The sequence below is a fragment of the Colossoma macropomum genome, unplaced genomic scaffold (genome assembly GCF_904425465.1).
Source record: "Colossoma macropomum unplaced genomic scaffold, Colossoma_macropomum, whole genome shotgun sequence".
NCBI lineage: Eukaryota > Metazoa > Chordata > Actinopteri > Characiformes > Serrasalmidae > Colossoma > Colossoma macropomum.
In genome coordinates this window covers 6,001,210-6,027,108 of record NW_023494803.1, presented here as the reverse complement: position 1 = coordinate 6,027,108, position 25,899 = coordinate 6,001,210, and the positions used below count along the sequence as shown (strand labels likewise).

At 39.1% G+C, this 25,899-nt stretch overlaps 1 protein-coding gene across 1 annotated transcript in view; it reads right to left on the bottom strand.

The window, feature by feature from the left end:
• The window catches only part of dlgap2a (discs, large (Drosophila) homolog-associated protein 2a), a 404,743-nt gene that overhangs the window by 154,512 nt on the left and 224,332 nt on the right, over positions 1–25,899 (bottom strand). The window contains exon 5 of the mRNA XM_036593314.1: positions 13,166–13,191. Coding sequence (XP_036449207.1) covers positions 13,166–13,191 — 26 coding nt within the window. The remainder of the gene's footprint in view (positions 1–13,165; positions 13,192–25,899) is intronic.

Here is a 25,899-nt window from a genome sequence, read left to right as displayed (position 1 = left end):
GCATGTCTTTTGTCATGAATTTAGGAATGTATTAGGGATCAGTCATTATGAATATTCGAATAGTCAAGAAAGTTTAAAAAGTCAATTAAGTAAAATAAGATTTTAGATATAGTTCTCTAGACAATATACATACATGTATTGAAAAGCCATGAGAGGTCTGAACTTTGTTGAACCTGTTTAGTTTAAAGAAGGAAGAACAGAAAGACTACTGCAGTCAGCTAAAAGCTGAAGGCAACTGCCCGTTGGAGGAGAAGGGCCATGCCGAACAACAGACAGTACAAAGTGCAGCTATAGCACATAGGAAGCACTGCAGAAAAGCACTGATAAACAAGAAGCTCAAGCTCATTTTACACTCTACTCATGTAAATTTAATGGAATAAAACTTTCAAAATTATTTAGTGAACATAGCTAACTAACTCCTCACAGACTCACTGTTTACCAGCTAAAAGGTCTGAGGTGAATGATGATGTAGCTAGGGTAGTAATATTAGGACTTTAGATTGGCACATTTCATGGCATAAATTTCAAGCCCCATGTTGCCTATTCTGAATTTGGGTCTGGATTTAATAAAGTACAGTAATCGTGAGACTGCTCACTGTCTCTGTTGGTGTCTGGCTTGTGGTCGCCTGTAGCCTTAGGAGTCCTATACTTTTTTGGAGACAAACTGACTTATTTGCATTTATAATCACTCCAGCTGGTTTCCTGATAGGTTTTATCTGCAACAAGAAACTGTCAAACACTAAAAAGTCATGAAGCTTAAGTCAGCTTCTCATTTGCCAGCTTCTAGTTCAAATTTTCTCGTTCCAACTTAAATAGTGCAGCAGTTGCATTCTGGTGCCTCAATCACCGTTTGAAGTGGAATGGAAAAATTTGAACAAGAAGCTGCCTTCAGCCTCATAAAAAAATTTAATGTTGAGAGACATTTTACAAGAAACTATTCTATGTTTAGAAAAGTTTCCTGCTGGAGATGCGAGAAAAGCAGCTACAGCTGAGCTAAAGCTTAAAGCAGAGCAAAGTAAGTCTGCATTTTTTCATTTATATTATATTTTTCAGCCTTACTAGTACATCAGCACATACTGAGACACATTTACAGCCAAGATGGTGAAATGGACATATAAATGTTGGGGCTTCCAAGGTGGTCTGATTTTTGTTGAAAGGACAAAATGGCTCTTCTTAACATTTGGGTTGCCGACCTCTGGTGTAGTTGATGGTAAAGACAGAATATTGCTGACCCTTCCACAGACCAAAGCCATTTGTATGCTTTTATCTCCTGTGATGTGTATTTCAGTATTTAAGGTCATTATAAATGTCTGGATATGTTATTGTGGTAAATAACACATAAGATTTTGCATAAATCAACACCAGCAATCAAACTGACCTTCTCTTGATGTCTTCATTTGGAATGCTCATTCACATTATGCTGAGGGAATGTGAACACTATGGCTGTCGGACGCCTGTTCCAGGTTTTGCAAATACTATCTATATGTTTTTGTAGGCATCGGGTAATGTGGGGACTAGCCTATCACATCATTGGATAGCACAGTGAAGGTTTTGTACAACATTAACCTTAATATATGACCAGAACTGGATCCATTTCCCAATGGAAATTCTATTATCACGGCATTACATTAACAATTCCATTAATGACAATTACGTTAACTATCATTAAGGAAATGCTGTGTGGCATCAGCGTCCTTTCTGAACCATACTGACTTTGTGTACTTTGTGTCAGCGTGGTGTGTGTTTAACTGGCATTTGGCTGACTTCAGTAATTACCCAGCATCTGCTTGTCCTCCACAGAGGTTGATTAAAGTCCCTGTGATGTCATTTCCACCCTCATTTGCATTTTGCACCATGGGAAAAGTGATTGCTTTGTATCCTGTCTCTGCCTGATCACCCTCCAGTGCCCCTTCAGTCTTTGAAAACCAAACAGAACTCTTTCATTTTATATACAAAAAGAAATGATAATTTTTAAAATGTATAATTATTAATTACTGGTTTCATCAAGTGCACCAAGCTTATTTAGCTTACCTATTAGGGTCATTCTACAGAAATGTCCATTTTTGTGTCCCTAGCATTTACAGATAGATTACACTTCAAAAACATGTTAGGGTTACAATTTATTTATATTTTAAAATAGTTATTTTAACAAGTACACCTTCTTGAGCCACCAATTTAGCAATTTTGGTTTTTAAATCAATTATATAGAATTCCAGGCTCCACAGAAGAGCTCGTCCTCACAGTCATGTGTAAAGGCTGAAGCCATATTTTGAAGAAAAAGAAAACACATTTTTCTGCAATTTTAACTACAATAATCTATACACGACTATGGAATATATAAATTAAATGACATAAAGAAAACAAATGCCAAATAAATATTATCAGATATATAATAAAAGTTGTGGTCCCCAGGAGTCGTGTCACTGGTGTTACTGCATGACAAAAAATCTCTTATTCTGAAATAAAAGTCACACTGATGACATCACTTGACTTCCTTTTACCTATTTTCTGAAGATCTATGAAGAAAAGCACATGGTGAGTCCACTGTGTCTTTTCAGTTATCAGAGATTTTCTTATTTAGCTCATGATTTTATATGAAGCTTTTAGCTGAAGTCACTGGTGTGACCAACTTTATTCTGTGGTAATTGTGAAAATTGTGAAATAGAACACAAATGGATTAAATTACATATTTTAGTGGATATTCCATGATTGACAACATGTGGTTTGATGCTCTGTAGCAGCCATTTTGTAAAACGCATTTTTTATTAAAAATGTCTCTGGTGTTTCCTTTCTTATGTGGAACACCAATGAGGACTGGTAACACCAGTGACTCCTATGGATAGATAGAAAAGTGGACATTTCTGTAGAATGACAAAACTTTTATCTCCCTGTGAGCCACATTTGACATCTATGTGGTTTTAAACATCAAAAAGAGTTACGGTACATATTTCATGGTGGCTTCTTCTGATTGGCTGCTCTGTATTGTGCCTCAATCAGAAAGCAGTCCGGGCTGAAACACTCCTTGTAACTTCAACAAGAATGGGCGGAGCTAGCCTGCTGCAGGGCGAATAGGTGGATGTGTGTAAACGTGTTGTTTTTTGTGACATCATAAAAGTTGGAGTTACCTAGTTTTCTCCATTAATTGGTCAAAAATTGTGATCTGTTGTTCATCTTAGTGATGCGCAAAAGCTAATAACACACAAACAATGTTTAATGTCTTTACTGTGGACACCAGTTAAACATTCATAGTGCTGGTGGAAAAAGTATGTGAACCCCTGGATTTACTGACTGGTCGAGCCTCTTTTGGCAGCAATAACCTCAAGCAAGCACATCTGCTGGCAGCGGATCAGATCAGTACTAAGTTCAAGAGGAATATTAGAATGTTCTTCCTTACAGAACTGCTTCAGGTCAACCATATTCTTTGGATGTCTGGTGTGAGAGGCTCTCCTGAGGTCATTCCACAGCATCTCTATTGGGCTAAGGTCGGGGCTGACTGGGCCACTCCAAAAAGCACATTCTCTAGTGAATTTACTTTGATGTTTAGGGTCACTGTCCTGCTGCATAACCTAGCATCAGCTGGCGAACAGCCACCCTGACATGATCCTGTAGGATACCTTGATGAACATGGGAATTCATTATTCCCTCTATGTTGGCAACTGGCCCAGGCCCAGAGGCAGCACAGCAACCCCAAATCCTGATGCTCCCTCCACCATGCTTCACTGTTGGGATGATGTTTTGATGTTGGTGTGTTTACACCATACGTAGAACTGTGTGTTATTTTTCCTGAACTATTCAATCTTAGTTTCATCAGTCCACAATGCGTTTACCCAGTAGTGATTTGGAGTGTCCAGACAAACTTCAGGCAATATTTTTCTGGAAAGCAGTGGCGTCTTCTGTGTCTGTTCAATGTGTTTTGTATAGTACATTCATAAACAGAGGTGTTAACCAGTTCCAATGATACCTTCAAGCCTTCAACTGCCATTCTAAAAAGAATTAAAGACATGTAGATGCTTTAGATGCATCTCCAGAAAACACCACGAGAAGATTTGCTAGATTGGTGGACTGGATCTGTATAACCTGCACATCTCCAGAGTTAAAACATTCCAGTGCGTGATATTTTATAAAAACGAATAAACATGGCTACCAAAGCTGCCATAGCTCTTAAATAATAAACTAATACATAAATATTAAGCTCAAATCAGCTTCTTATTTGCCACTTTCCCATTTGAGTTTTCCGTTCCACCTTAAATGGTGCTGCAGTTCAATGAGGTGCATTAAATGTAGAACAATTTCCAAAGTTGGCGAATACCTCAACAAATACCTCAACGTTTGCTTGGAGATGTTTAACTACTACTGAGCAGCTAACGAGCAGCACAGTGCAGCTACAATCAGCCACTGGCATTTTGCAGTCATGGTTTTGATATAATGGGGGAAATAAGAAGAGGCCAGGCTCCTCACAAATGGGCTCTGATACTATCAATAGGCAATTTGTCAACTGTTGACTAATTGATACCTAAAACTGTTTGTGAATACTTTGCAATCCTTTCCACCAAGATCTCTTTCTTTACAAGGCATGGTTGACATCAGCAGATACTTCTTGTGAATAGTAAACTCAAAATGTTGCTTTCATAAGTCAAAGTAACTCTATGGTATGCTTTGAAACTTTAGCAATGTTTGCATACTACAGACCTTTTTTATTTTAAAAAGGTGAGGAAAATGATGTTTCTCATGATATGGGCCCTTTAAAATGTTCATGTCTTAGTGAATCACAATATACACTTCGGTTTTTTGGTGGGTTTCTACGTCATATACAGTATGTTTACAGGCCATTCTGTTGCATTTGTTCCTGACTCTCCTGAGCAGATGAGAGTGAAGTGGAGTACACTCTCCACAAAGTACGCAAGTCTCAGAGGAGAAGTGCAGCAGTGGATGAAGGTAAACAGAATTAGCCCAAGACAAAGGACTGTGACGGCCTTGTTATGACAAATTAAAGTTGTTTTTGCTTGAATTAACAGTGAACGCATGAAACATGCCACGGATCCGTCTCCCTCTACGGTCAATTTAATGCAACTTAATAGCTAATCAAGTTTCGCTTGTCAGATTTTATGCAGGGTAGATTTGAACAATGGGAGCTAAGGGCTTTAATTGATGACGCCTTCGTGCGAAGTGATCAGAATGCTAATGTCTCCCTTAGCATATCAGCTCACAAACTGGGGTAGCAGCTAACTGCTAAAGCTAATCTGCAGCCTTCATTCAGGATAGTGTGTAGCTTAGTTCGATCTAACCTTGGATCTGTCTCACGATGGTGGATTATGTTTTACTGGCTTACATCACCATGGCAACCTATGCTGCATGCCTAACCTACCCCAAGGCTGGCTAAATTTGGGATTACAAATAATAAAATACTCTTCGACCAATCAGTACCAAGCTTCTGCATTTAAAAAATGAGTAACCACTTAGCAACCCCTTTATGACTTCTGTGGGGTCAATCATGTGAACATGCACGCAAAGTACTGTGTGGTGAGTCAGACCCCTGGATCCAGAATGCTGAGAAGATTATCTGTAATTTAGACTGTAACTTATTAGTTCCCCAAATGAGCATCCAATCATCAGCAGTATACAGTTAGCCAGGGATTCATTTATAGGACATGAATGGTGAGATGTTGAGAAAATTCTAATCTAACTGGTACATATGATGGCACAAACGAATCTCCCACACTGTCCTTAATGGACATTACATACAGGTGATTACACATACTAGTGCACATATATACACACATATTAGCAACCACCAGAGATACAATAGCAGTGGCTTAGCAACACCTTAGCAACCACCTGGGATAATGCAGCATTGGCCTAGCAACACCTAAACACTGCCTGGTATTCCACAGTGATGACTGAGCAACACCTTAGCAACCACCTGGGATAACACAGCAACATCTTAGCAACACCTCGGATAATGCAGCAATGCCAAGCAACAGCTTAGCAACCACCTGGGATAACAAGAGAATGGCCTAGCACCACTTTAGCAACCACCTGGGATAACGCAGCAATGGCCTAGCAACACTTTAGCAACTACTTGGGATAATGCAGTGTTGGCCTAGCAACACCTAAACACTGCCTGGTATTCCACAGTTATGACTGAGCAACACCTTAGCAGCCACCTCAGATAACACAGCAACACCTTAGCAACAACCTGGGATAACACAACAATGGCCTAGCAACACCTTAGCGACCACCTGGGATAACACAACAATGGCCTAGCAACACCTTAGCGACCACCTGGGATAACTGTGTAAAGTGTAGATTCCACACTTTCAATCCAAACCAGATTTGTGACTGTAAAAAAAAAAGATATTTTTATTAATTAGTTATTATTTGAATCAGTCTTGTTTTCTAGAAAGAAAACCATTGACATTTTAGCCACATTTGTGTCTGATTTTGACATCAAGACAAAGAAATGAAAAAAAAATAGCAACGCAAACTCAAACCTGTTAATGCATGTAAATGTAATTCATGATGTGATTATGTGATTAATTATGCAATCAGACTATGACATGTTGTTGCTGTCAGAACAAAACCTTGCATCTCAAATATGACTTTTCAGGAGAAGGAAAAACTCTATAACCTTGTAATGGAAATGAACCTAAGATGTACTGATGATTTTTAAACATTATGACTTTTCAAATTATGCAAAAAACAGTACAAATATGACAAACATTGTTTTAGTGCAACAGCTATGATATAATACATATAATAATAAAATTGAATGTATAGCAAATTAACAGTAACAACCCTAGAAATAAGGCTGTATTTTGCTGGTTATTCATCACATCACTAGTAAGCGAATGTCACTGAGGAATGTAATCTGCTTTCTAGCATGTTCATGCTAGTTTTGTTAGCCTGATTTTAGCGTGTTAAGGGGTGCTCGGGGGGCACACGGGGAGTTTAGAGCCTGTGGAGGTGATTGTGCACCACTGTAGACCTTGATATCGCATTTACACCCCCCCCACCCCCCAATCCCATCCTGCATTATTGCACTCAGCACTACTGGGGGACTAGAGCACAATAATATACGCACACACACTGTGTGCTATGAGTGCTGTGTTAACTGAGTGCTCAGCATGCCTGGGGTTTGCTAATCGCCTGCTTGACACCAATGCACTGCGAGCAAACAGGCACAGATCACAGGGCGAGGGAAGACACACACACACACACACACTCACAGACAGACAAGTAGGCCTGGTGTGAACCAGAAGTGGGTTCACACCAGTCGGTTCTCATAGTTGACGTGTTGAATGCTGAAAAAATGGGCGAATGTGAAGACCTGAGCAACTTTAACAAGAGACAAATTGGTACAGCCAGACAAACTGGGTGGGAGCATCTCTGAAACGGCAAGGCTTGTGGGGTGCTCCCGGTCAGTAATGGTGAGTATCTACCGACAGTGGTCCAAAGAGGGACAAACCACAAACCAGCGACAGGGTTCTGGGTGCCTACAGCTCATCGATGCACAAGGGCAAAGAAGGCTGTCCTGTCTGCGGAGGGAGTGCGATGCCGTGGGCGATGCTCTGCTGGGAAACCGTGGGTCCAGGCATTCATGAGGACGTCAGTTTGACACATGCCACCTACCTAAACGTCCTTGTGGAACAGGTACACCCCTTAAAGCAGTGGTATTCCCCAAAGGCAGTGGCCTCTTTAAGCAGGATAACACACTTTGCCACACTGCACATTGATCAGAAATGGTTTGAGGAACTTAATGACAAGTTCACGGTCTCAGTCTGATCAACCATCTAAGATTAGACTAAGATTAAGTGACCCTTATTAGTCCCTCGCCCCCACACTCGCCCAGAGCGGTGGGCAGCCCTATACACAGCACCCTGGGAGCAGTTGGGGTTTAGGTGCCTTGTTCAAGGGCACTTCAGGCACATACTGTCGGCTCAGGGGATCGGTTCCCTAACCTCCAGCCCATGACTGCCCCAAACATCTATGGGATGTACCGGAACAACAAGTCCAATATGCGGTGGCTCCACCTCACAACATAAGACTTGGATCTGCTGCTAACATATTTGTGCACATCACAGGGCACCTTCTGGGGTCTTGCAGTGTCCATTCCTCGGCAGGTGGAAGCTGCTATGGCAGCAAGCGGATGACCAACAGCATATTAGGCAGGTGGTCATAATATTTCGGCTGTGTATTTTTAACAGAAACAAACACGAAGCCTTCAACAACGAAATATGATGTCAATCTTTTGTCCCCTCTTTACCTTTATTACCTTTAGCTTCCATTCTTTTCAGGAGACTTAATTTCAGTTTTTCAAAGAACTCTAATCTGCAGGGATGTTTTTCCACCCCTCCAAAGTTCAGTCTTAGAAGTTGGTTGAATTTCCTGACTTACAAGATCCAAGCGATCCCAATTTACAAATTTAGACTCCGTACGTAGACATTACTTCACATCTCAGATGACCCGTTTCAGCGTTTGAGTGCAGTTGATCTTGGTTTTTTTGGCTATTTCCTCTTCTCAGTGAGGCTTCTTGACAGCTACACATCCTTTCAGGGTGAACAGTGGACAGATGGACAGAAACACCTGTGAAGCTTGACTTTCTCCTATCTATGTATTATACAATATGTATGCATACACACACTGGGAAGCATCACTTAGTGTGGGAGGATGCAAATGCACACATACATCACATGTACACGTGCAAGGATCATACAGCAGAGGAGTATCCAGAAGTCAGTCAGTCTCTCTCTCTCTCTCTCTCTCTCTCTCTCTCTCTCTCTCTCTCTCACAAGCCCTGAATTCTACTGCAGCGAACAGTTACATCTCATTTTGACGTTTCAGTGTAAATCCAGCATTGATGCATTAGTACATGTGTGTTAATTGTGCACAGTGGTACGTTGACGCTGACTGAAGGCAGTAAGTGGATGATGGCTGTAATGGACTGAGTAACATTATTCGGCTCCAGAGAGAAATGTTGGGCCTAAAAAACAAACAAATAAAAAAGCTGAACCTCGCATTCTCGTTCCGTCTCTCAGGATTACTGTGTTTTGACAAGCGGAAGGTTTGTATTGTCCTATTTTCTTGCCCCTGAGGCAGCAGTGCTATAAGTTAAATAGCTTCATTAGTGGAATGTTCCAATGACTTACACTCTGATGTAAAGGCGAAGAAAATATCATACATTTCTATGCAAAGACAAAATTGTCTAAATCCACTTAGTAGCCACTCTCTTATAGCTCCAGCTTGCTGGTGTACAGCTCATCTGTTGATGCACAATGGTCATCAGTGGTGTTTCTGACCACACAGCTGCTCTTGGTTGGAGATATATATATACTTCTCAAATCCAAGTGACCCAAACCACATTTGATGAGAATGATCCACCAGATGTAAACAGAGTCATTCAGATTGGTTTGATGTGAAATGGTTCATTGTAGTTCAGACAGACTCAGATTTCTTTACAGTGGTGGTGATAGGAACCAGGAGTCACTACAACACAAATATAGACATTTTATTTACTTTCCAAAAAAAAAAAAAACAGTGAAGTTTTTATATGTAATGTTGTTGATGGTAGAAAAAAAATAAGTTTCTTTGGGGACTATGTTGGCTTATCCCAGATGGTAAGTGGGCCAAGCCGGTGGCTCTCTGGCTTTATGCTCAGCATTTTCTGGATGGCCCATTGGTTACACACCAGAATATTAGACAAAATGCCACATTTCAGTGCTCATTCTCCTCTCACAGTCCAATTTCTTCATTTTTCCTTCATTTCTTTCTTTCCACATCATTTGTAAATTAGTTTAGTGTCAAAATTTTTAACAAAAAGGCCTAGTCATTATTCTTTTTCTCTCAGCTGTTTGTAATATTTATTAGTTTATTGTCCAAAAATAAAAAACTGTGCACATTTTAAATCTGTTTGAGGAGATTCTAACTAGTTAGGCCTTGTATGCAGGATTGTAATCTGGGTGGTCCAGCAGTGGAAAACAGTCAGCATAGTGCACTCAAGCTAGTAGACTGATATATGTCTGCGATCTGGGATCACACCCCGCATGTACCTCTGTACTGTGAATGTATATGAAAATACAGTTTGGGACAAAATCTTATCTAAAAACTATCATAAAATGAAAAAGTGTATTTCAAACGATTTCATGTACTGACTTTCTGTGAGGGACCATTTAGAGGCATTAAACTCCTCAGACGTCTGGTTCTGGTTCAGACGTCTGGTTCCCATCACCACCACTGTGAACAATACTGACCGTGTTTCTCTAGAGCGGAGCATTTCACACCAAACCACTCTGAAAGGCTTTACTAACATGGAATGCAGACACTTCCTATTCAGTCTACTCAGAGTAAAACGTCTGCAAATATAAACAAAGTAAACTTTACGTGGTCATGCCACGTTTGCGTCGTAATGACATCATCTTTTTGACACGCTGTTCAGGAAAGTCCTGCTGTGTACTTGGAGGAACAAACACTCACAGGATTGTCACATCATTCATAATTTGACAGCGTGCAAACACACACACACACACACACACACACACACACACACACACACACAGGTGTGAAATGACAAGCAATCCTTTCAACTAGCTTTTAAAACACACACACACACACACACACACACACACACACACACACACTGAAACTTACACGACTGCCAAGACAAGGTGCAAATGATGCTGAAAGTCATTGAGTCAACACTGTGTCTCCATGGCAACCTCTAATAAGCATGAACCTGATCTCTGAACTGCAGCAAAACAGCCCTGCCTACACATGCACATATACTACACTGTGCCAAAGTCAGAGACCACTTTTTCAATTTACAGTCAAAACAGCAATAAAGTACAAGTTGCTCATTTTTCATTCAGGAAAAAATGCCTCAACATAATTAATCATAATTAAAATTATGATTATTGTTATTAAAATATATTAATATAAAATTGTAATATTTGAATATTTTAACTATTACGTTAAATTTAATTTCAAATATATATATATAATTTCTTTTAATATTACAATGAAATCAAAATGTATTTGTATTTTAGAATTTCAAATATTTAATTGTAATTTAAATGATTAATTTCAATATTACAATATGATGTACCGTTTTAATTAGGATTCATCGTTAAAAGATATTAACATTACATTTAAATATTAAATATATTTTAATTATTTTATATTTGACAATTTCAAGTGAATGTATTTCAAGCACATTTCAAGAATTCACCCTGATTTCTTTGTTATCTGGTCAAACTGAACAGTTGTTTTCAGTTTCTCAAAGAAATCTGCAGGGACATTTTTCCACACCTCCAAAGTTCAGTCTTAGAAGTTGGTTGCATTTCCCCTGGTTAGGTGACATTTTGTGCGTGAAATAAACAGAAATGTATACTAAAATTTGCATAAAAATGGCATATTTAAGTGTGTTCTCTGTAGAGGATGTGTTCACTTGTTTTTACTTACATGTCATTTGACCGGGGGTGTTCAAACTTTTCATATGACTGCAGGTGTCAATTCTGCGACTTATATACAAATCAGTAAACAAAAACATGACTAGAAAAAACTGTACGAAAAAACTGCTGACAAAATTCAAAATGATGTTGCTATGGTAACCTGAGACGATGACCCATAGCTTGTTGTACTGGAACCAGGTTAACTTCATTTCTCCCTTCCTAGTTTGTTGGTGTCCCGCTCTCCACTATCGTTCAGGAATCGGTACTGAAGTCTAGGTATTATACTGGCTTCAGTATTGGAAACTTTGGAATGATACTCACACCTTCAGGCTTCCCAAACCTCTCCAGGACTTCCAGGACTTTCATTCCAATCATTCTGAGCTTGACTCAGTGGGCAGAAGATATTCTAACCTGGCCTCCTTCATTCAGAACACTGCTGCTCATTTGTAGCAGACAAAAAAATCACTAAATAACCATTCTGGAGTTCCTCATTCTGCCTCTCCTGTGTCAGGTAGAGCATTGTTAAAGGCTCCCGTCAGTCCCGAGGGACAGATTGCTGTGCAGTTTTCAGTCCTCCTGCTCTAACAGACACGTTTCAGCTCATCAGTCAATTAGAAAGCTCCCATGGGTTCAATCCGATTGTGTTAGAGTGGAGAAAACACAAAGCAGTGCAGTGCGGCGGCTCTATCACAACTACAGCCCTCTTTACAGGAGAAATGTGGAAGGGGAGTGACTGACCCCCATGGTTCACTAAACTTTTAAGGAATTGTTCAGCAAAAAATCAGATGGACAAAGTTTGTCTTAACACTAAATATAGCCGAGCAGCCAAGGTGTCTGAAGTTCGCTTCTTCAGTTTTGAGCCGGAGCTCAAATGTTAATGTAGCTAATGAGCATGCATGGCTAAATCATCACTTTTGAGTTAAACTGCATCGATTTTTGTAAAAATGTCATACTGTTATCTACAGAACTGGACAAACCCAGGCTTCTAGATAGCTGCTGCTACTGTTTTGAGCACTTTTATCCATTGTCAATGTTGGATACCAAACAAACAAGTCTATTTGAGAATACACAAAGCGAAGTGGGTGACGATTCAGACAGTTAGCACACTGTGTTTAAAATGTGCCTCAACTTTCGCACAGGCCACATTTAGTTTTCTATTTTCCCAATGGGAGCCCATTTTTTCATGATGCATTTTTCTGACACCATATAATGTACTTATATAGTCTTATATGGCTCACAATCACTTAGAACACTAATAATACTACTAATAAAATGAATGATAATAATAATGATGGTGGTAATAAAGTTGGCTGATGATAATACTAGATTGATGCAGATTGATTAATTAAAGTGGTTCATTCCCAGTAGTGTGATAGGTTATTGTATAAAAAGTGTAATTTTAATTTTAACATTTTATTACTAGTATTGTATTTTTTTCTAATTTCCAGTACTAGAAAAATGGACAGAAGTACAAGAAAGCTCAGGCTTCCAGATAGAGCTACTGCTGTTTTGAGCCATGCAATGCATTTTTATCCATTGACAGTGTCACAAACTACGTAAGCAAGTCTATTTAAGAATACATAAAGCAAGTGAGTGGTGATTTGGCTTAGAGGTCAGCAACTCAAATGTTAAGAAGCAACATTTTATGTCCATTTTACCATCTTGGCTATACATATGTCTCAGTATGTGCTGATGTACAAGTATAGGGTAAAAAATATAAACGAAAACTTACTTTGCTCTGCTTCAAGCTTTATCACAGTTATAGCCACTTTTCTCACATCTCCAGCAGGAAACAGAAGAAGAATATTTTCTTGTAAAATGTCTCTCAACATTCAATTTTTTACGAGGCTGAAGTCGCTTCTCATTCGCCAGCTTCTTGTTTTTCCCATTCCACCTTAAATGGTGCCTGAGGTGCCAATGTAACTGCTGCATGATCTAAGGTGGAATGGGAAAATTCAAAAGTGAAGCTGGAGAAAGGGAAGTCGACTTCAGCTTCGTTTGTCAGTTTCTCATTGCAGATTAAACGTATCAGGAAGGCTGGAGTGATTATGAATGCAAATAAGTCCACTTGTCTCCAAATGATCGATGTCCAATTTAGAGCTTCCTCTTTGCCTTTTCATTAGCTACCAGCTAGGCAAGACTGTTTTCTGCATTTCAGGGTTAAAGGCTGGTGAATTAGCAGATATAGGCTACATTAACTCCAGCGTTTAAGACCATTTATTCTTAAACTGTGTTAAAATGATCAGCAGAGTTTTATTTTACTGTAAAGGAGGATTATTTTACTTTTAATTCTGCTTTAATTATTTTATTCTAACTCTGCTGTGGAGCCACAACAGGGCAGTAAAAGAGTCGCATGTTAGCACAATGCTAATTGGTATAAAATGTGCCTCAACTTTTGCATAGGCAACATTTAATGTGTTCTTTTTTCCCAATATATTAAACTCAGAAAATAAATAGTGACTAAACAGCAGTTTTTATTGTCAGAAATCAACAAAATGTGATTTGGCAAACTTTTGCATACGACTGTAACTCTACGGCCAAAACAGACTGTCAGAAAAATAGACAATTTTTTGAACGTGGCTTTTGAAAGACTAAACAAGGCCAATTCCAGTGAAGAAAGAACTACTTCTTTCTTGTTTGTTAATATTGACATATAAAGCATGAGATTTCAATATGATAAGTGTAACTATACGCACCCCGCCCCCCACCACATTTGTCCAACCAAATTTGCCCCCCTGATCACCTGGCTCTGAAAAATGAACTGACTGCATGACAGGTTCATTTCACTCAATCAGATCAACACTTCTTTCAGTGCTTCCATAACAAAACATCCATTTTCTACACTTGCTTAATTAACGTCAGCTCTGTTTATGAAAAAGTGCCCCGCAAACAGTCGGCTAGATGTAACTGCCCTATTTCGGGCTGAGGCGACTTTATTAAGCACGGCTTTAGCAATAATTAATGCCAAAAACAGGGCAGCCACTGTGGTTATGCAAGCGATGCAAATGAGCAGGACGGGGGGAGTCTTGTGCGGGGGAAAGTGGAACACTCTGTCTGAGCAAAGCAGCAGAATGCCCCTGCTGAAACCAGTGCGTGAGTCACCTCGGAAGTTTTGGGAAATATCAGAGCTCCTGTCGGGCTTCCCTACAGTGACAGGGCCTCTGTTTATGGGCTTATGCATTTTACATCTGAGACAGATGGAGGAGAGAGATAAAGGAGGGGGGGAGTGAAAGAGAAGAAGAAATAAGATAGGAAAGGAAAGAAGGAAGAAAGAAAGCAAGAGCAAACATACATGAGTCTGGTATGATGGTTAAGGAGGAAACAGCTATCAGTATATAATAATATTAGCAATCAGTATAAAACCAATAATAAGAGTCAAAGTAGAAAATTACAATAATACTATACTGATACTAATAATACTAATAATTTGTGTGAGTACCTCGTTGCTCTTGTTGCTTGTTGCTCTTGTTCATTTATACCAATACACCAATATTGGTTTATACCACTGTGCATGCACTGATTTTGCATGTGCATTGGTATAAACAGATGGCGCAACTATTCAATATACCATTTATAGACATATTACACTGTGCTTTTGTCTTATACTACTGACTCCGCCCACAAAATAAACAACACAAAACACGGCTAGTGCAGAAGCATCTCATACACTGCAATAACACAGCGTTTATATGTTATTTTAGGAAAATAATGACACTACAGAATCATATTATTCTCACATCTTAAAAACACTAAGACGTTTTTGTTTTTTTTCACATTTTATTCTTTCCAGTGGTCGTAATTTTAACACTAGAAAGTTTGGTCAGTAGGGGGGCAGTGCTCACACTGCTCAACCTCAAACTCCGCCTACCAGTGCAGTCACTGGCTCACGAGCTGCTGCTTTTTATTGTATTATGTGTTTTATTGGTGCTACGAGGGGTACTTTACATTCTGCTGCCTATCTATGGTCAATCATGGGGCAGCACAGTGTCACCAGCAGAGCTCCACCTCCTGGAGCAATGAGGGGTTACATGCCTTACCCATGGGCACAAGCAGGTGTACCCAGTCAGCCTGGGATTTGAACTCGGCTGCTGGCTCACCTTTATTATCACTGGGCTACCGGTCACCCCACATGACAGTGAAGAAAGGACGTCAGTGGACATCCAAAAAACTGTTTTAAGAAGTCTGTTGTTTGACTGACCGCTTAATAACGTCAATGGTCATCCATCCAAAATCCATCCATCCAAAATCTCCTCTTAAAAGTCATTCACCAACAACCTGTTTGCAGCTTGTCTACTTTGGGAGCCCATTTTTTCATGACATATTTTTATGACACCCCCACAATGTACTTATATAGCCTTATATAGCTCATAATCATTTATATTAACACTAATAATACTACTAATTACAATAATAATGATGATAATAAGGTAAGATAAGATAAGATAAGATAAGATAAGATAATTAACCTTGTTCATTGTGAAGAAGCTGCCCAGTGCTGTCAGGGTGTCATGCATGGGGTGGGAGCTGTCCTACCACCTGCATTGAGTCTGGGGGGGCTTCCCAGCCCAGAGCTGGCCCTCTTAATGAGTCTGTCAAGTCTCTTCCTGTCTGCAGTTGAGATGCTGATGATATCAATAATAATGATAACAAAGTTGAATAATAAAGTGGATTTTGGTTTATTTCAGTAGTGTGATAGGCTATTGTATAAAAACTCATTCATTTTAACACTGGTATTGTCATTTTTTCAAATTTCCTGTGCTTACAATAGCATAAACTACAGTCAAATTAATTCAAATATTTCAATTTGGACATCTTTCCCATGCCTTTTTACCCAGAATCCTGTATCTTTAAGGTAACTCCCTTGGTTGTCTTTCTACTTCTGACACCCTTTTTCTATTTTTGACGTCACGCTGATGATCCACCTTAAATACTGCAGTTAAGCCAGCTGCCTCTCATCAAACCACGGTCAAACTACACACCTAAAAAATGGTTCTTCAAGGGTTCTTTAGTAAAGGCAATGGTTCTATTTAGAGCCATGAGTTCTATATAGAACCACTGCATGTTTAAATGGTTCTTTGCATGGTGAAATGGGTCTTCAGATTGATAGAGAACCATGTACAACACATTCTCTATCAAGCTGAACAAAACATTTTCTACTATTGTTATGAAGTCAAGCTTGTAACAGTAGAACACTTTTTGGTGCTATATAGAACCAGATATGACAGATTCTCCATCAATCTGAGAAGCCATTTCACCATGTAAAGAACCATTCAAGCATGCAAATGGTTCTATATAGAATTCATGGTTGTTTTGACTGAATGGTATAATCAATGGTGGTATAAATGCAATAATACACTCAAGGTCGTGCTGTACTGTAAGATACCGGCACTGTTTTGTTGGCCTTTGACCTCGTGCCTGTGTTCGCAGCTCACCAGTGTCAATATCTCACATCATAGCATTGTTTTATTGCATAAATATGTGATCATTTTCATGTTTCCAAAAAATACTGTACTCCCCTGATTAAAATTTCGAAAACTAGTATATATTTCAGCTTCTTGCAGCTCCTGGACTCAAAGCACTCCATTCCACACACTTTTGTAGGTCAGATTTAGCCTGAATCTGCTATTAATGATGCCTCTAGGGTCCAGCTGTTTAACCAAGGGAGCCAATGTCATAACACAACATGTCCTTGTTAAGGCCTAGCTAATCAATCCCTGAAAAGACCATGCAGTCATGCAAAGGGCAAAATGAAGTTTACAGTGATGGCGTCTGACAAATCGCCATCGTCGAGCGTAATAAATCACTTTGCATCAGGAAAAAGAAACGGAGGCCTGTGCTAGCGAATTCAATCACTTTGACCAGCCGCGACAGTAAGTGAAAAGATTAGGGCTAATAATTGGAGTTTCAAACTACATTTCCCATGATTGTTTGTGGCACGTTGGTAGATCGGCTTCAGTCCAGTGCTGGGAGGGGAATCAGCCACACATTTATCATGACACGCAGGGACATGTCTGATTGCAACTTGTTGTGTAGTATTAACTTCTATTGCATCATCATCATGGTTAACGACCTGTGATTCTGAGGGGACATGGCCGCACACTCACCCTCACACAAGCACCCGCACACGCTAACCATGTGTGACGTACCTTGAAAGGCGAATAAAAATGACTGGCCACGTTTTAATGGACCTTTTAAATTGGGTTTGGGGGCACCCGTCACAGGCTCAGTGAGAAAGTGTGTGTATGAAAGGAATCTACTCTACTTTATTTAGGACTCTGACAGCTTTTCAAGGCTCTGCTTCGATTTGAATCTGGAGAGGATTTGCATTGATATTGAACCAAGCCTGTCACCAAATGAGCAAACTGCCTTGCGTACTAATAGACTGTGATTCTGGATGGCTGTCAGAAGGACAAACTGAGGGTCAAACACAACATTTAGTGAGGCCACATCAAGGGTGAATGGACTTGTTCTCTAAAAAAGAGCCTATTCAACTTATGCTAAATGCTTGGGGTGTAAGAACACATGCATGTACTGTAGTTCATCATAACTGCTTTGAATGCAAACTGCTGAAAGAGTGGTTTGTTGACTAGATGTTTACATAATGAGAAATTGTTTAGTAGGTAATGCATTACAGTCATTACATAACAGTTAAATAGTTACTTACATAATGAGTACATAGTTACATAATGAGTACACAGTTAGTTAGTTAGTTAGTTAGTTACGTAATGAGTACACAGTTAGTTTAGTTAGTTAGTTATGTAATGAGTACACAGTTAGTTACGTAAGGAGTACACAGTTAGTTAGTTAGTTAAGTAATGAGTACACAGTTAGTTAGTTAGTTAGTTAGTTAGTTATGTAATGAGTACACAGTTAGTTAGTTAGTTAGTTAGTTAGTTAGTTAGTTAGTTAGTTATGTAATGAGTACACAGTTAGTTAGTTAGTTAGTTAGTTAAGTAATGAGTACACAGTTAGTTAGTTAGTTAGTTAGTTAGTTATGTAATGAGTACACAGTTAGTTAGTTAGTTAGTTAGTTAGTTAGTTAGTTAGTTATGTAATGAGTACACAGTTAGTTAGTTAGTTAGTTAGTTATGTAATGAGTACACAGTTAGTTAGTTAGTTAGTTAGTTAGTTAGTTAGCTAGTTATGTAATGAGTACACAGTTAGTTAGTTAATTAGTTAGTTAGTTAGTTAGTTAGTTAGTTATGTAATGAGTACACAGTTAGTTAATTAGTTAGTTAGTTAGTTAGCTAGTTATGTAATGAGTACACAGTTAGTTAGTTAGTTAGTTAGTTAGCTAGTTATGTAATGAGTACACAGTTAGTTAGTTAGTTAGTTAGTTAGATAGTTAGTTAGTTATGTAATGAGTACACAGTTAGTTACGTAAGGAGTACACAGTTAGTTAGTTAAGTAATGAGTCCACAGTTAGTTTAGTTAGTTAGTTATGTAATGAGTACACAGTTAGTTAATTAGTTAGTGACGTAAGAAGTACACAGTTATGTAATAAGTATGCTTAGTAAGTTAGTTACTTACATAATGAGTACACAATTGGCTAGTTATTTATTTATTTAGTTAGTTAGTTAGTTGTATAAGTACAGAGTTAGTTATGTAATGAATACACAGTCAGTTAGTTAGTTAGTTACATAAGTAGTTAGTTATGAAATAAGTAGACAGTTAGTTAGTTAGTTGGTTAGTTAGTTAGTTAGTGGCAATGAGTGCACAGTTAGTTATGTAATGAGTGCATGATGAGTTAGTTACATAATGAGCACACAGTTAGTTAGTTAATGAGTATGCATAAGTTAGTTACGTAATCAGTCCATGGTTAGTTATTTACGTAATGAGTCCACAGTTAGTTACATAGTGAGTACACAGTTAGTTAACTAATGAGTATGCAGTTGGTCAGTTACGTAATGAGTAGTTAGTTACATAATGAGTACATGGTTAGTTAGTTACATAATGAGTACACAGTTAATTAATGAGTATGCAGTTGGTCAGTTACGTAATGAGTACAGTTAGTTACATAATGAGAACATGGTTAGTTAGTTACATAATGAGTTACTTAATTAATGAGTATGCAGTTGGTCAGTTATGTAATGAGTACAGTTAGTTACATGGTTAGTTGGTCACGCAATTATTACATAGTACGTTAGGTAACGAGCATGCAGTTAAATAGTTACTTAGTTATATAATAAGTGCATGGTTAGTTGGTCACATGATGCGTACATGGTTAGTTAGTTACGTAAAGAATATGCAGCTAGTTAGTCACATAATGACTACACAGTTCATTATGCAATGAGTATCTAGTTAGCTGATCTTGTAATAAGTACACTGTTAATTGGTCACATAATAAGTACACTGTTAGTTGGTTATGCAGTGAGTACTTGGTTAGTTGGTTACATAATGACTACTCAGTTGTTTGGTTACATATTAAATACATGGTTAGTTATGATATAAGTGCGTGGTAGGTTGGTTATGTAAGGAGTGCACAGATAGTTGGTCACATAATGAATACACAGTTAGTTGGTTACTTAATGAGTAAATGGTTAGTTGGTGAGATAATGAGTACTTGTTTAATTGATTATGCAACGAGTACATGGTGAGTTGCTCATGTAAAGAGTACATTGTTATTTGGTCATGTAATGAATACATGGTTAATTGGTTATGTAGTGAAAACATGGCTTTAGGTTACTTAATGAGTACTTTGTCAGTTAGTTATGCAGAGTATTTTTTAGTTGCTTTTGTAATGAGTTCATTGTTAGTTGGTTTTGCAGTGAGTACATGGTTAGGTGAGTAGGTGGTTACATAATGACTGTAAGGTTAGTAATACATGGTTAGTTGGATAAATAATGAGTACACAGTTAGATGGTCACACAACAAATACACGGTTAGTTAGTTGCGTACTGAGTACACGCTTAATTGGTAATGAGTGCTCGGATATGTTGTTACATAATGAGTGCTTGGTTAGTTGATTAGGTGGTTTCATATAGGTACTCGGTTGATTATATGCTAAGTACATGGTTTGTCGGTTACATTAGAAGTCCTAGGATAGTTGGTTACTAAGTACTCAGTTGACTAGGTGGTTCCATAATGACTATAAGTTTTAATTGGTAATGTAACTCACAGTTAGTTAATCATTTAATGATTACATAGTCGATTATGTAATAAGTACATTGTTAGTTGTTTACGTGATGAGTACTTGGTTAGTTGACTAGATGGTTACGTAATGACTATACGTATAGCTGGTTACATAATGACTGCATGGTTAGTTGGTTACGTAACATGCAATGAGATTAGAGTGTGTAATGAGTACTTGGTTAGTTTTGGCCAATTTTAACCCGTGTAAGCGTCTGTTTTTCAGAATGAGCAGCGTTCTGGAGGCTAACAGAACACCCTTGCAAGAATTGCCTGCATGCTACGTTATAAATAGAAAACTCAGTTATGTGATGCTCCAGTCACACCTGGGCGTCCAAAACTCTCAATTACAGATAGAGGAAGTGCTGTGGAGTGAGTAGGAGCTGACACGCTGTGAGCTATATACACACACTGAGAGCTATATACATCTCTACTGAAGCCTTTCTGTAGAAGGTGTTTATGAGCAGGGGATGTGTGGGTAGAGGCACTGTCACTGCACCGAGAGCAAAACAAGCATGTGCAGAGAGAGAGAGAGAGAGAGAGAGAGAGAGAGAGAGAGAGAGAGAGAGAGAGATGACATTGTGTGTAAAAGACACAGAAGTGAGAGAGTGAGTGGGATAGAAGCTGAAAAGAGAAAGACAAATAATGCTCAAGAGAGAGAAAAATAGAGACAGAAGCTGTGTGTGTGTGTGTGTGAGAGAGAGAGAGAGAGAGAGAGAGAGAGAGAGCAAAAGAGAAGGAAAAAGAGATATTGAGTGAGAGTGAACTAGAATGGGAGAAAAAAATGTTTGTTGAGGCAGATTAATGCTTGCATGTTGTGAGAGAGAGAGAGAGAGAGAGAGAGAGAGCAAAAGAGAAGGAAAAAGAGATATTGAGTGAGAGTGAACTAGAATGGGAGAAAAAAATGTTTGTTGAGGCAGATTAATGCTTGCATGTTGTGAGAGAGAGAGAGAGAGAGAGACTATCCCCAACCAGGGATGGGTATGGTTATTCTAATATACAGATATCCCAATATCAAATCAAGATCATGTACCTTTTTTTAACACATTGTGTGAGTGTAATGTAAAACTCAGACGCTGTTGCGACACAAGAAGCTAATATAACGTTAAAGCACAGATTGGTGGAGAAATTAAATACCCCGTTTGCACAGTGCTAACTAGTGGGCTACAAGCTTCCATTGTTTGTTAGCTACAGTAGCCTTGTATCTCTGAGGCCTGATCCATGTCTTATTTTTACCCCTACCCCTTGTTTTCGAGTGTCACCTTGCCTCCTGGAACTGAGTTTCAAGGAGTAGTGGCTAAAATGTAACCCTATGAAACGGGACAAATAAAGAGCATTACTTCATTAACAGGCTACTAGCGCTGCTCTGTAGGCAACCCTGCTAGTCTGCGGTGACAGCAGAGGAGGGTAAAGTTCAGCTCCTCACTGCTGGGCTTTAGTTACAGTTAGGGCATCATATGCCTTCAAAGAGGGGGACAATTATTTATTATCGCCCCCCCCTAATTCTTCAGTGATGTGAAGCTGAAGTCAGATATTCACCAGCTTCTTGTTCGAATTTTCCTGTTTCACCTTAAATGGTGCAGCAGTTACATTCTGGTGCTTCAGGTGTCAGAACTGCCGGACTATTTAAGGTGGAACGGAAAAGTTAGTTAGTTAACTTATTAATCAGTAACTACAGGGACTTCAGTGCAAACTGGCTGAGCTGTTCTGATCACCACTGGGTTCTGGCCATTTAAACAGTAATACAACACATGTTAAAAACAGCTGCTCCAGCTGTTAGGGCTATTAACAGTATTGCTGTTATAGCAGAAATATGTGGGTTTTGCATCTTTGACTAGTTAACTAGTTAGGTTAAAGCTGTAAGGCTGCTGTCCATCTCAGCCGAGAATCCTTTCAGAGATTCTGTTGGAGTCCTTCTCGAGTCATGCTCAGCACCCTCCGCCACTGCAGAGAAAGCTACAGATTTCTACAGGAAATAGGAAGATAGGATAGGATAGGAGCCAGGGGTCACAGTGTCTACAACACAAACACAGCCATTTTATTTACTATCCAAAACCACCAGTGAACCTACATGTATATAAGCTTGTAAATGTATTGTGTTTTATGGTAAAATAGTGGAATATCTTGAAAAAAGTTTTTTTGGGATTATTTTGCCTAAAACCCCCTTCATGTATCTCTCTGCCAGGAATTAATTTAAATAAGTGGATTAGCAAGATGTTTTAGGCCAAAACATTATCACAAAACTATCATAAAATAATGTTTCTGGCATCAGGCAGCGTATTTATAACCATTTTGTGTAATATCATTCTGTGGGGGATCTTTTAGCGGCATTAAACTCCTCAGACATCTGGTTCCTATCACCACCACTGTGAACACTTCTGATTTGGGAGGTTTCTCTAGAGTGAAGCATTTCACACCAAAACAATCTGAATGACTTTGTTTACATCTTAACCGTTTGATTATGGAAAATTTGGTGGAGTTGTCCTTTAAGAAGAAACATTTTCTTAAGAACGGTTGGTGAATGAGGCCCAATGTTCATCAGAATATGTCTATAACTGTTAATAAATCAATAACACTATTTTCAATGCGTGAAAGCAGTTTGCAATATGGATCACCAGCATCCAGTGAGAGCAACAGTGGCTGCATGTTCCAGTAAGTGTACATGTCATATGTATCACATATAAAGTCAATGGTTTAAGTCTCTCGCACATGTTCATGGACTCATGGACTTACAATGGAGGGTCTCAAGGGGAACCGGAGCTCCACTTTACTGTTGCTTTTGTCAGTTAGCTGCTCATTGATTTATCCATCAGTTCCCACACAAGTGCTGTCTAGTGTAGTGCTCTAGGTTTGGCTTTAAAATCCATTAAAGAGCTGTGTTTTAACGAAAGGGCAACAATCATAGCAACAAACAGCATATGCGGCTGGGCTTCAGCCTGCACTACTACAGATAATTTGAACGGAATGAGGAAAATGTGTTATTACAATATAAAACATTTTCTGATTGGAACATAGGGATAGTACTCAACTGAGTGTGGCTACCTGAACAGAAAGAACGGCTGCAATAAAGAACTTACCGAAAAAACACTGGAAATTTCTTAAACTCAAACAGCAAGCACTCTCAAAGTCTTAAATAATACAGACGTTGTAGCACCAGGGGCAAGTCTATCATAATTCTTGGCAGTTTATTGACAGCAATGCATCAGTCAGGCTCTAAAATGCCCACCTGTATCCCCCCTTCCTCTCGTTTCCCATGCTAGTGAGAAGAAGGCTGCTGATGGATGTTACAGATGAGCTCAGCTTCTCCCGCTGAGGCTGAAATAACAGGTAAGACAGCGTGTGCGAAGCTGCACGGCCTGCAGGCGGATGAGCGCATACAATACCCCCCCACCCCACACGCACACCCGAACACTGTCAGACAGGACCGCTGGCAGCAGCAGGATGAGCGCTCGGCTTTCAGTTCCAGGGCAGAAATCAGCAGAGTTCAGGTGCGGCGTACACACTGAGACTGGATGGTGTAGGAGTCGGTTGAACAGCGCTGCTGTCACCAGTCAGATTGCTTGTAACGAAGGCTGCAGGAAGCAGTGAGCCCAAAGTTTTATTACCCACTTCTATAACCTAAGAATAGCTCAACCAGTTTGCACTGAAGTCCCTGTAATTACTGATTAATAAGGGTTAATATGTAATAAGCCTGGGATTTTAACCCTCAAAGACCTGCTGTTGCAAAAAGCAATTATTGAAAGCACTCATTTATGCCTACGTTTGCCAGTGTCCCCCCAGTGTGTTAAATTCAGCTAATAAGCACCTATTTACTTTAACTCCTTTTATATTTTATGTCAAATGGACCAACAGGAAGTCTGAAAAGTTTTACACTGAGTTACATTAACAGATGTTAAGTATCTTTTTGTCCTTCTTCACAGATACTGCTTTTTTAAATGACGGCAGTATCAAACAGCTGCAATCAATTATAAATGCTTCCTTTTAATTGTGGTGATAATCTCAAGCCGAACCCTAACACTGAGTGTGTTTACCTGCACTTATTAGTCCGATAACTGCAGAAAATCAGACTTTGTCAATAACCCGATCAACATGTTTACACGCACTGGAGTAATCAGATAATCAGACTTAATGTCACAGCTTTTTTTTTAAAAACACCTCACAGCACTTACGAAAATATGAACATACATCATCTAGAAGATGAAGAGCATTTAAAGCTGCATTTCGTTGAGAACGTAGTTGGTTTCAAAACCATCAGCAGATGGTTTCTCTGAAAGAAATCTGAGTAAGAGTTTACATGCACTGAGAAATCTGATTACTGAGCTAAAATTCTTAATCAGATTTCTAGATCGAAAAATGGTGCTTACATGACCACTTGGATAGTCGGATAACTGTAGAAATCTGATTACGATTGGATTATTGAGAATTGAGAATCAACTGACTTAGAACCATTACACACACAGTGCTGGAGCCTATGCCAGCAGTACTTTGAACCTATAGTTTGCTAATAAATTGAACATGTATAGATAATTGTAATGTGGTGGGAGACGGAGGAGACAGGGTAGCAGGATGTAAGTGTGAGTTGGGAGTTTCATTGTTGTCCACAGTGAAGAAAGAAACAGACACAAAGGAAAAGCTTATCAAGGAACCCAACATAGAAAGTGAAGGGAACAACTAAACAAAGTACGAACAAACAGAACTGAGTACAAAATACTAGGAATAAATTCACAAAATCTGAATCTCAGAACACACAAACAACAGCAAGCAAGGAGCAAGAAGTATAAATACTGGAGGAAACAGACAAGGAACACCTGGGAACAATTACAGGGCAGGTCAACAGGGCAGGTCAACAGGTCAGACACAGCTGAGGGGCGTGACATAAGGGCGGAGCAAGGGAGGAGCAGGAGAACCAAAACAAAAACAGAAGCACATGGCCAGAGACGTGAGGGAAGGTAAACAAGAAGGGAAAACAGACAAAGACAAGAGCAAATCAAGACAGGCTGTTACAGTAATTTATTGGGGGCTATCCAAATAAAGTGAGACCCTTATCTTCACTCTAGGAAAATGGGAGTACAGAAGCATCCTAACTTGACAAACTTTCCTAAATACTGTCCTAATTTCAGGAGAACCCCAACAGTGTCCTAACTTTTAGCCAGCTGTTTATACTGTTAGCCATTCTGTTGACAAGGGAACATTACCATTTATAGGAAACCATGACAGGCAGCATGGCAAGGTCATTAGCATTAACTAATACATATATTCATATCACAAAACAGCATTTTCACTTACAACAAAGATTGTTTTCAAACTCTGCAGTTCACAGAACTCGG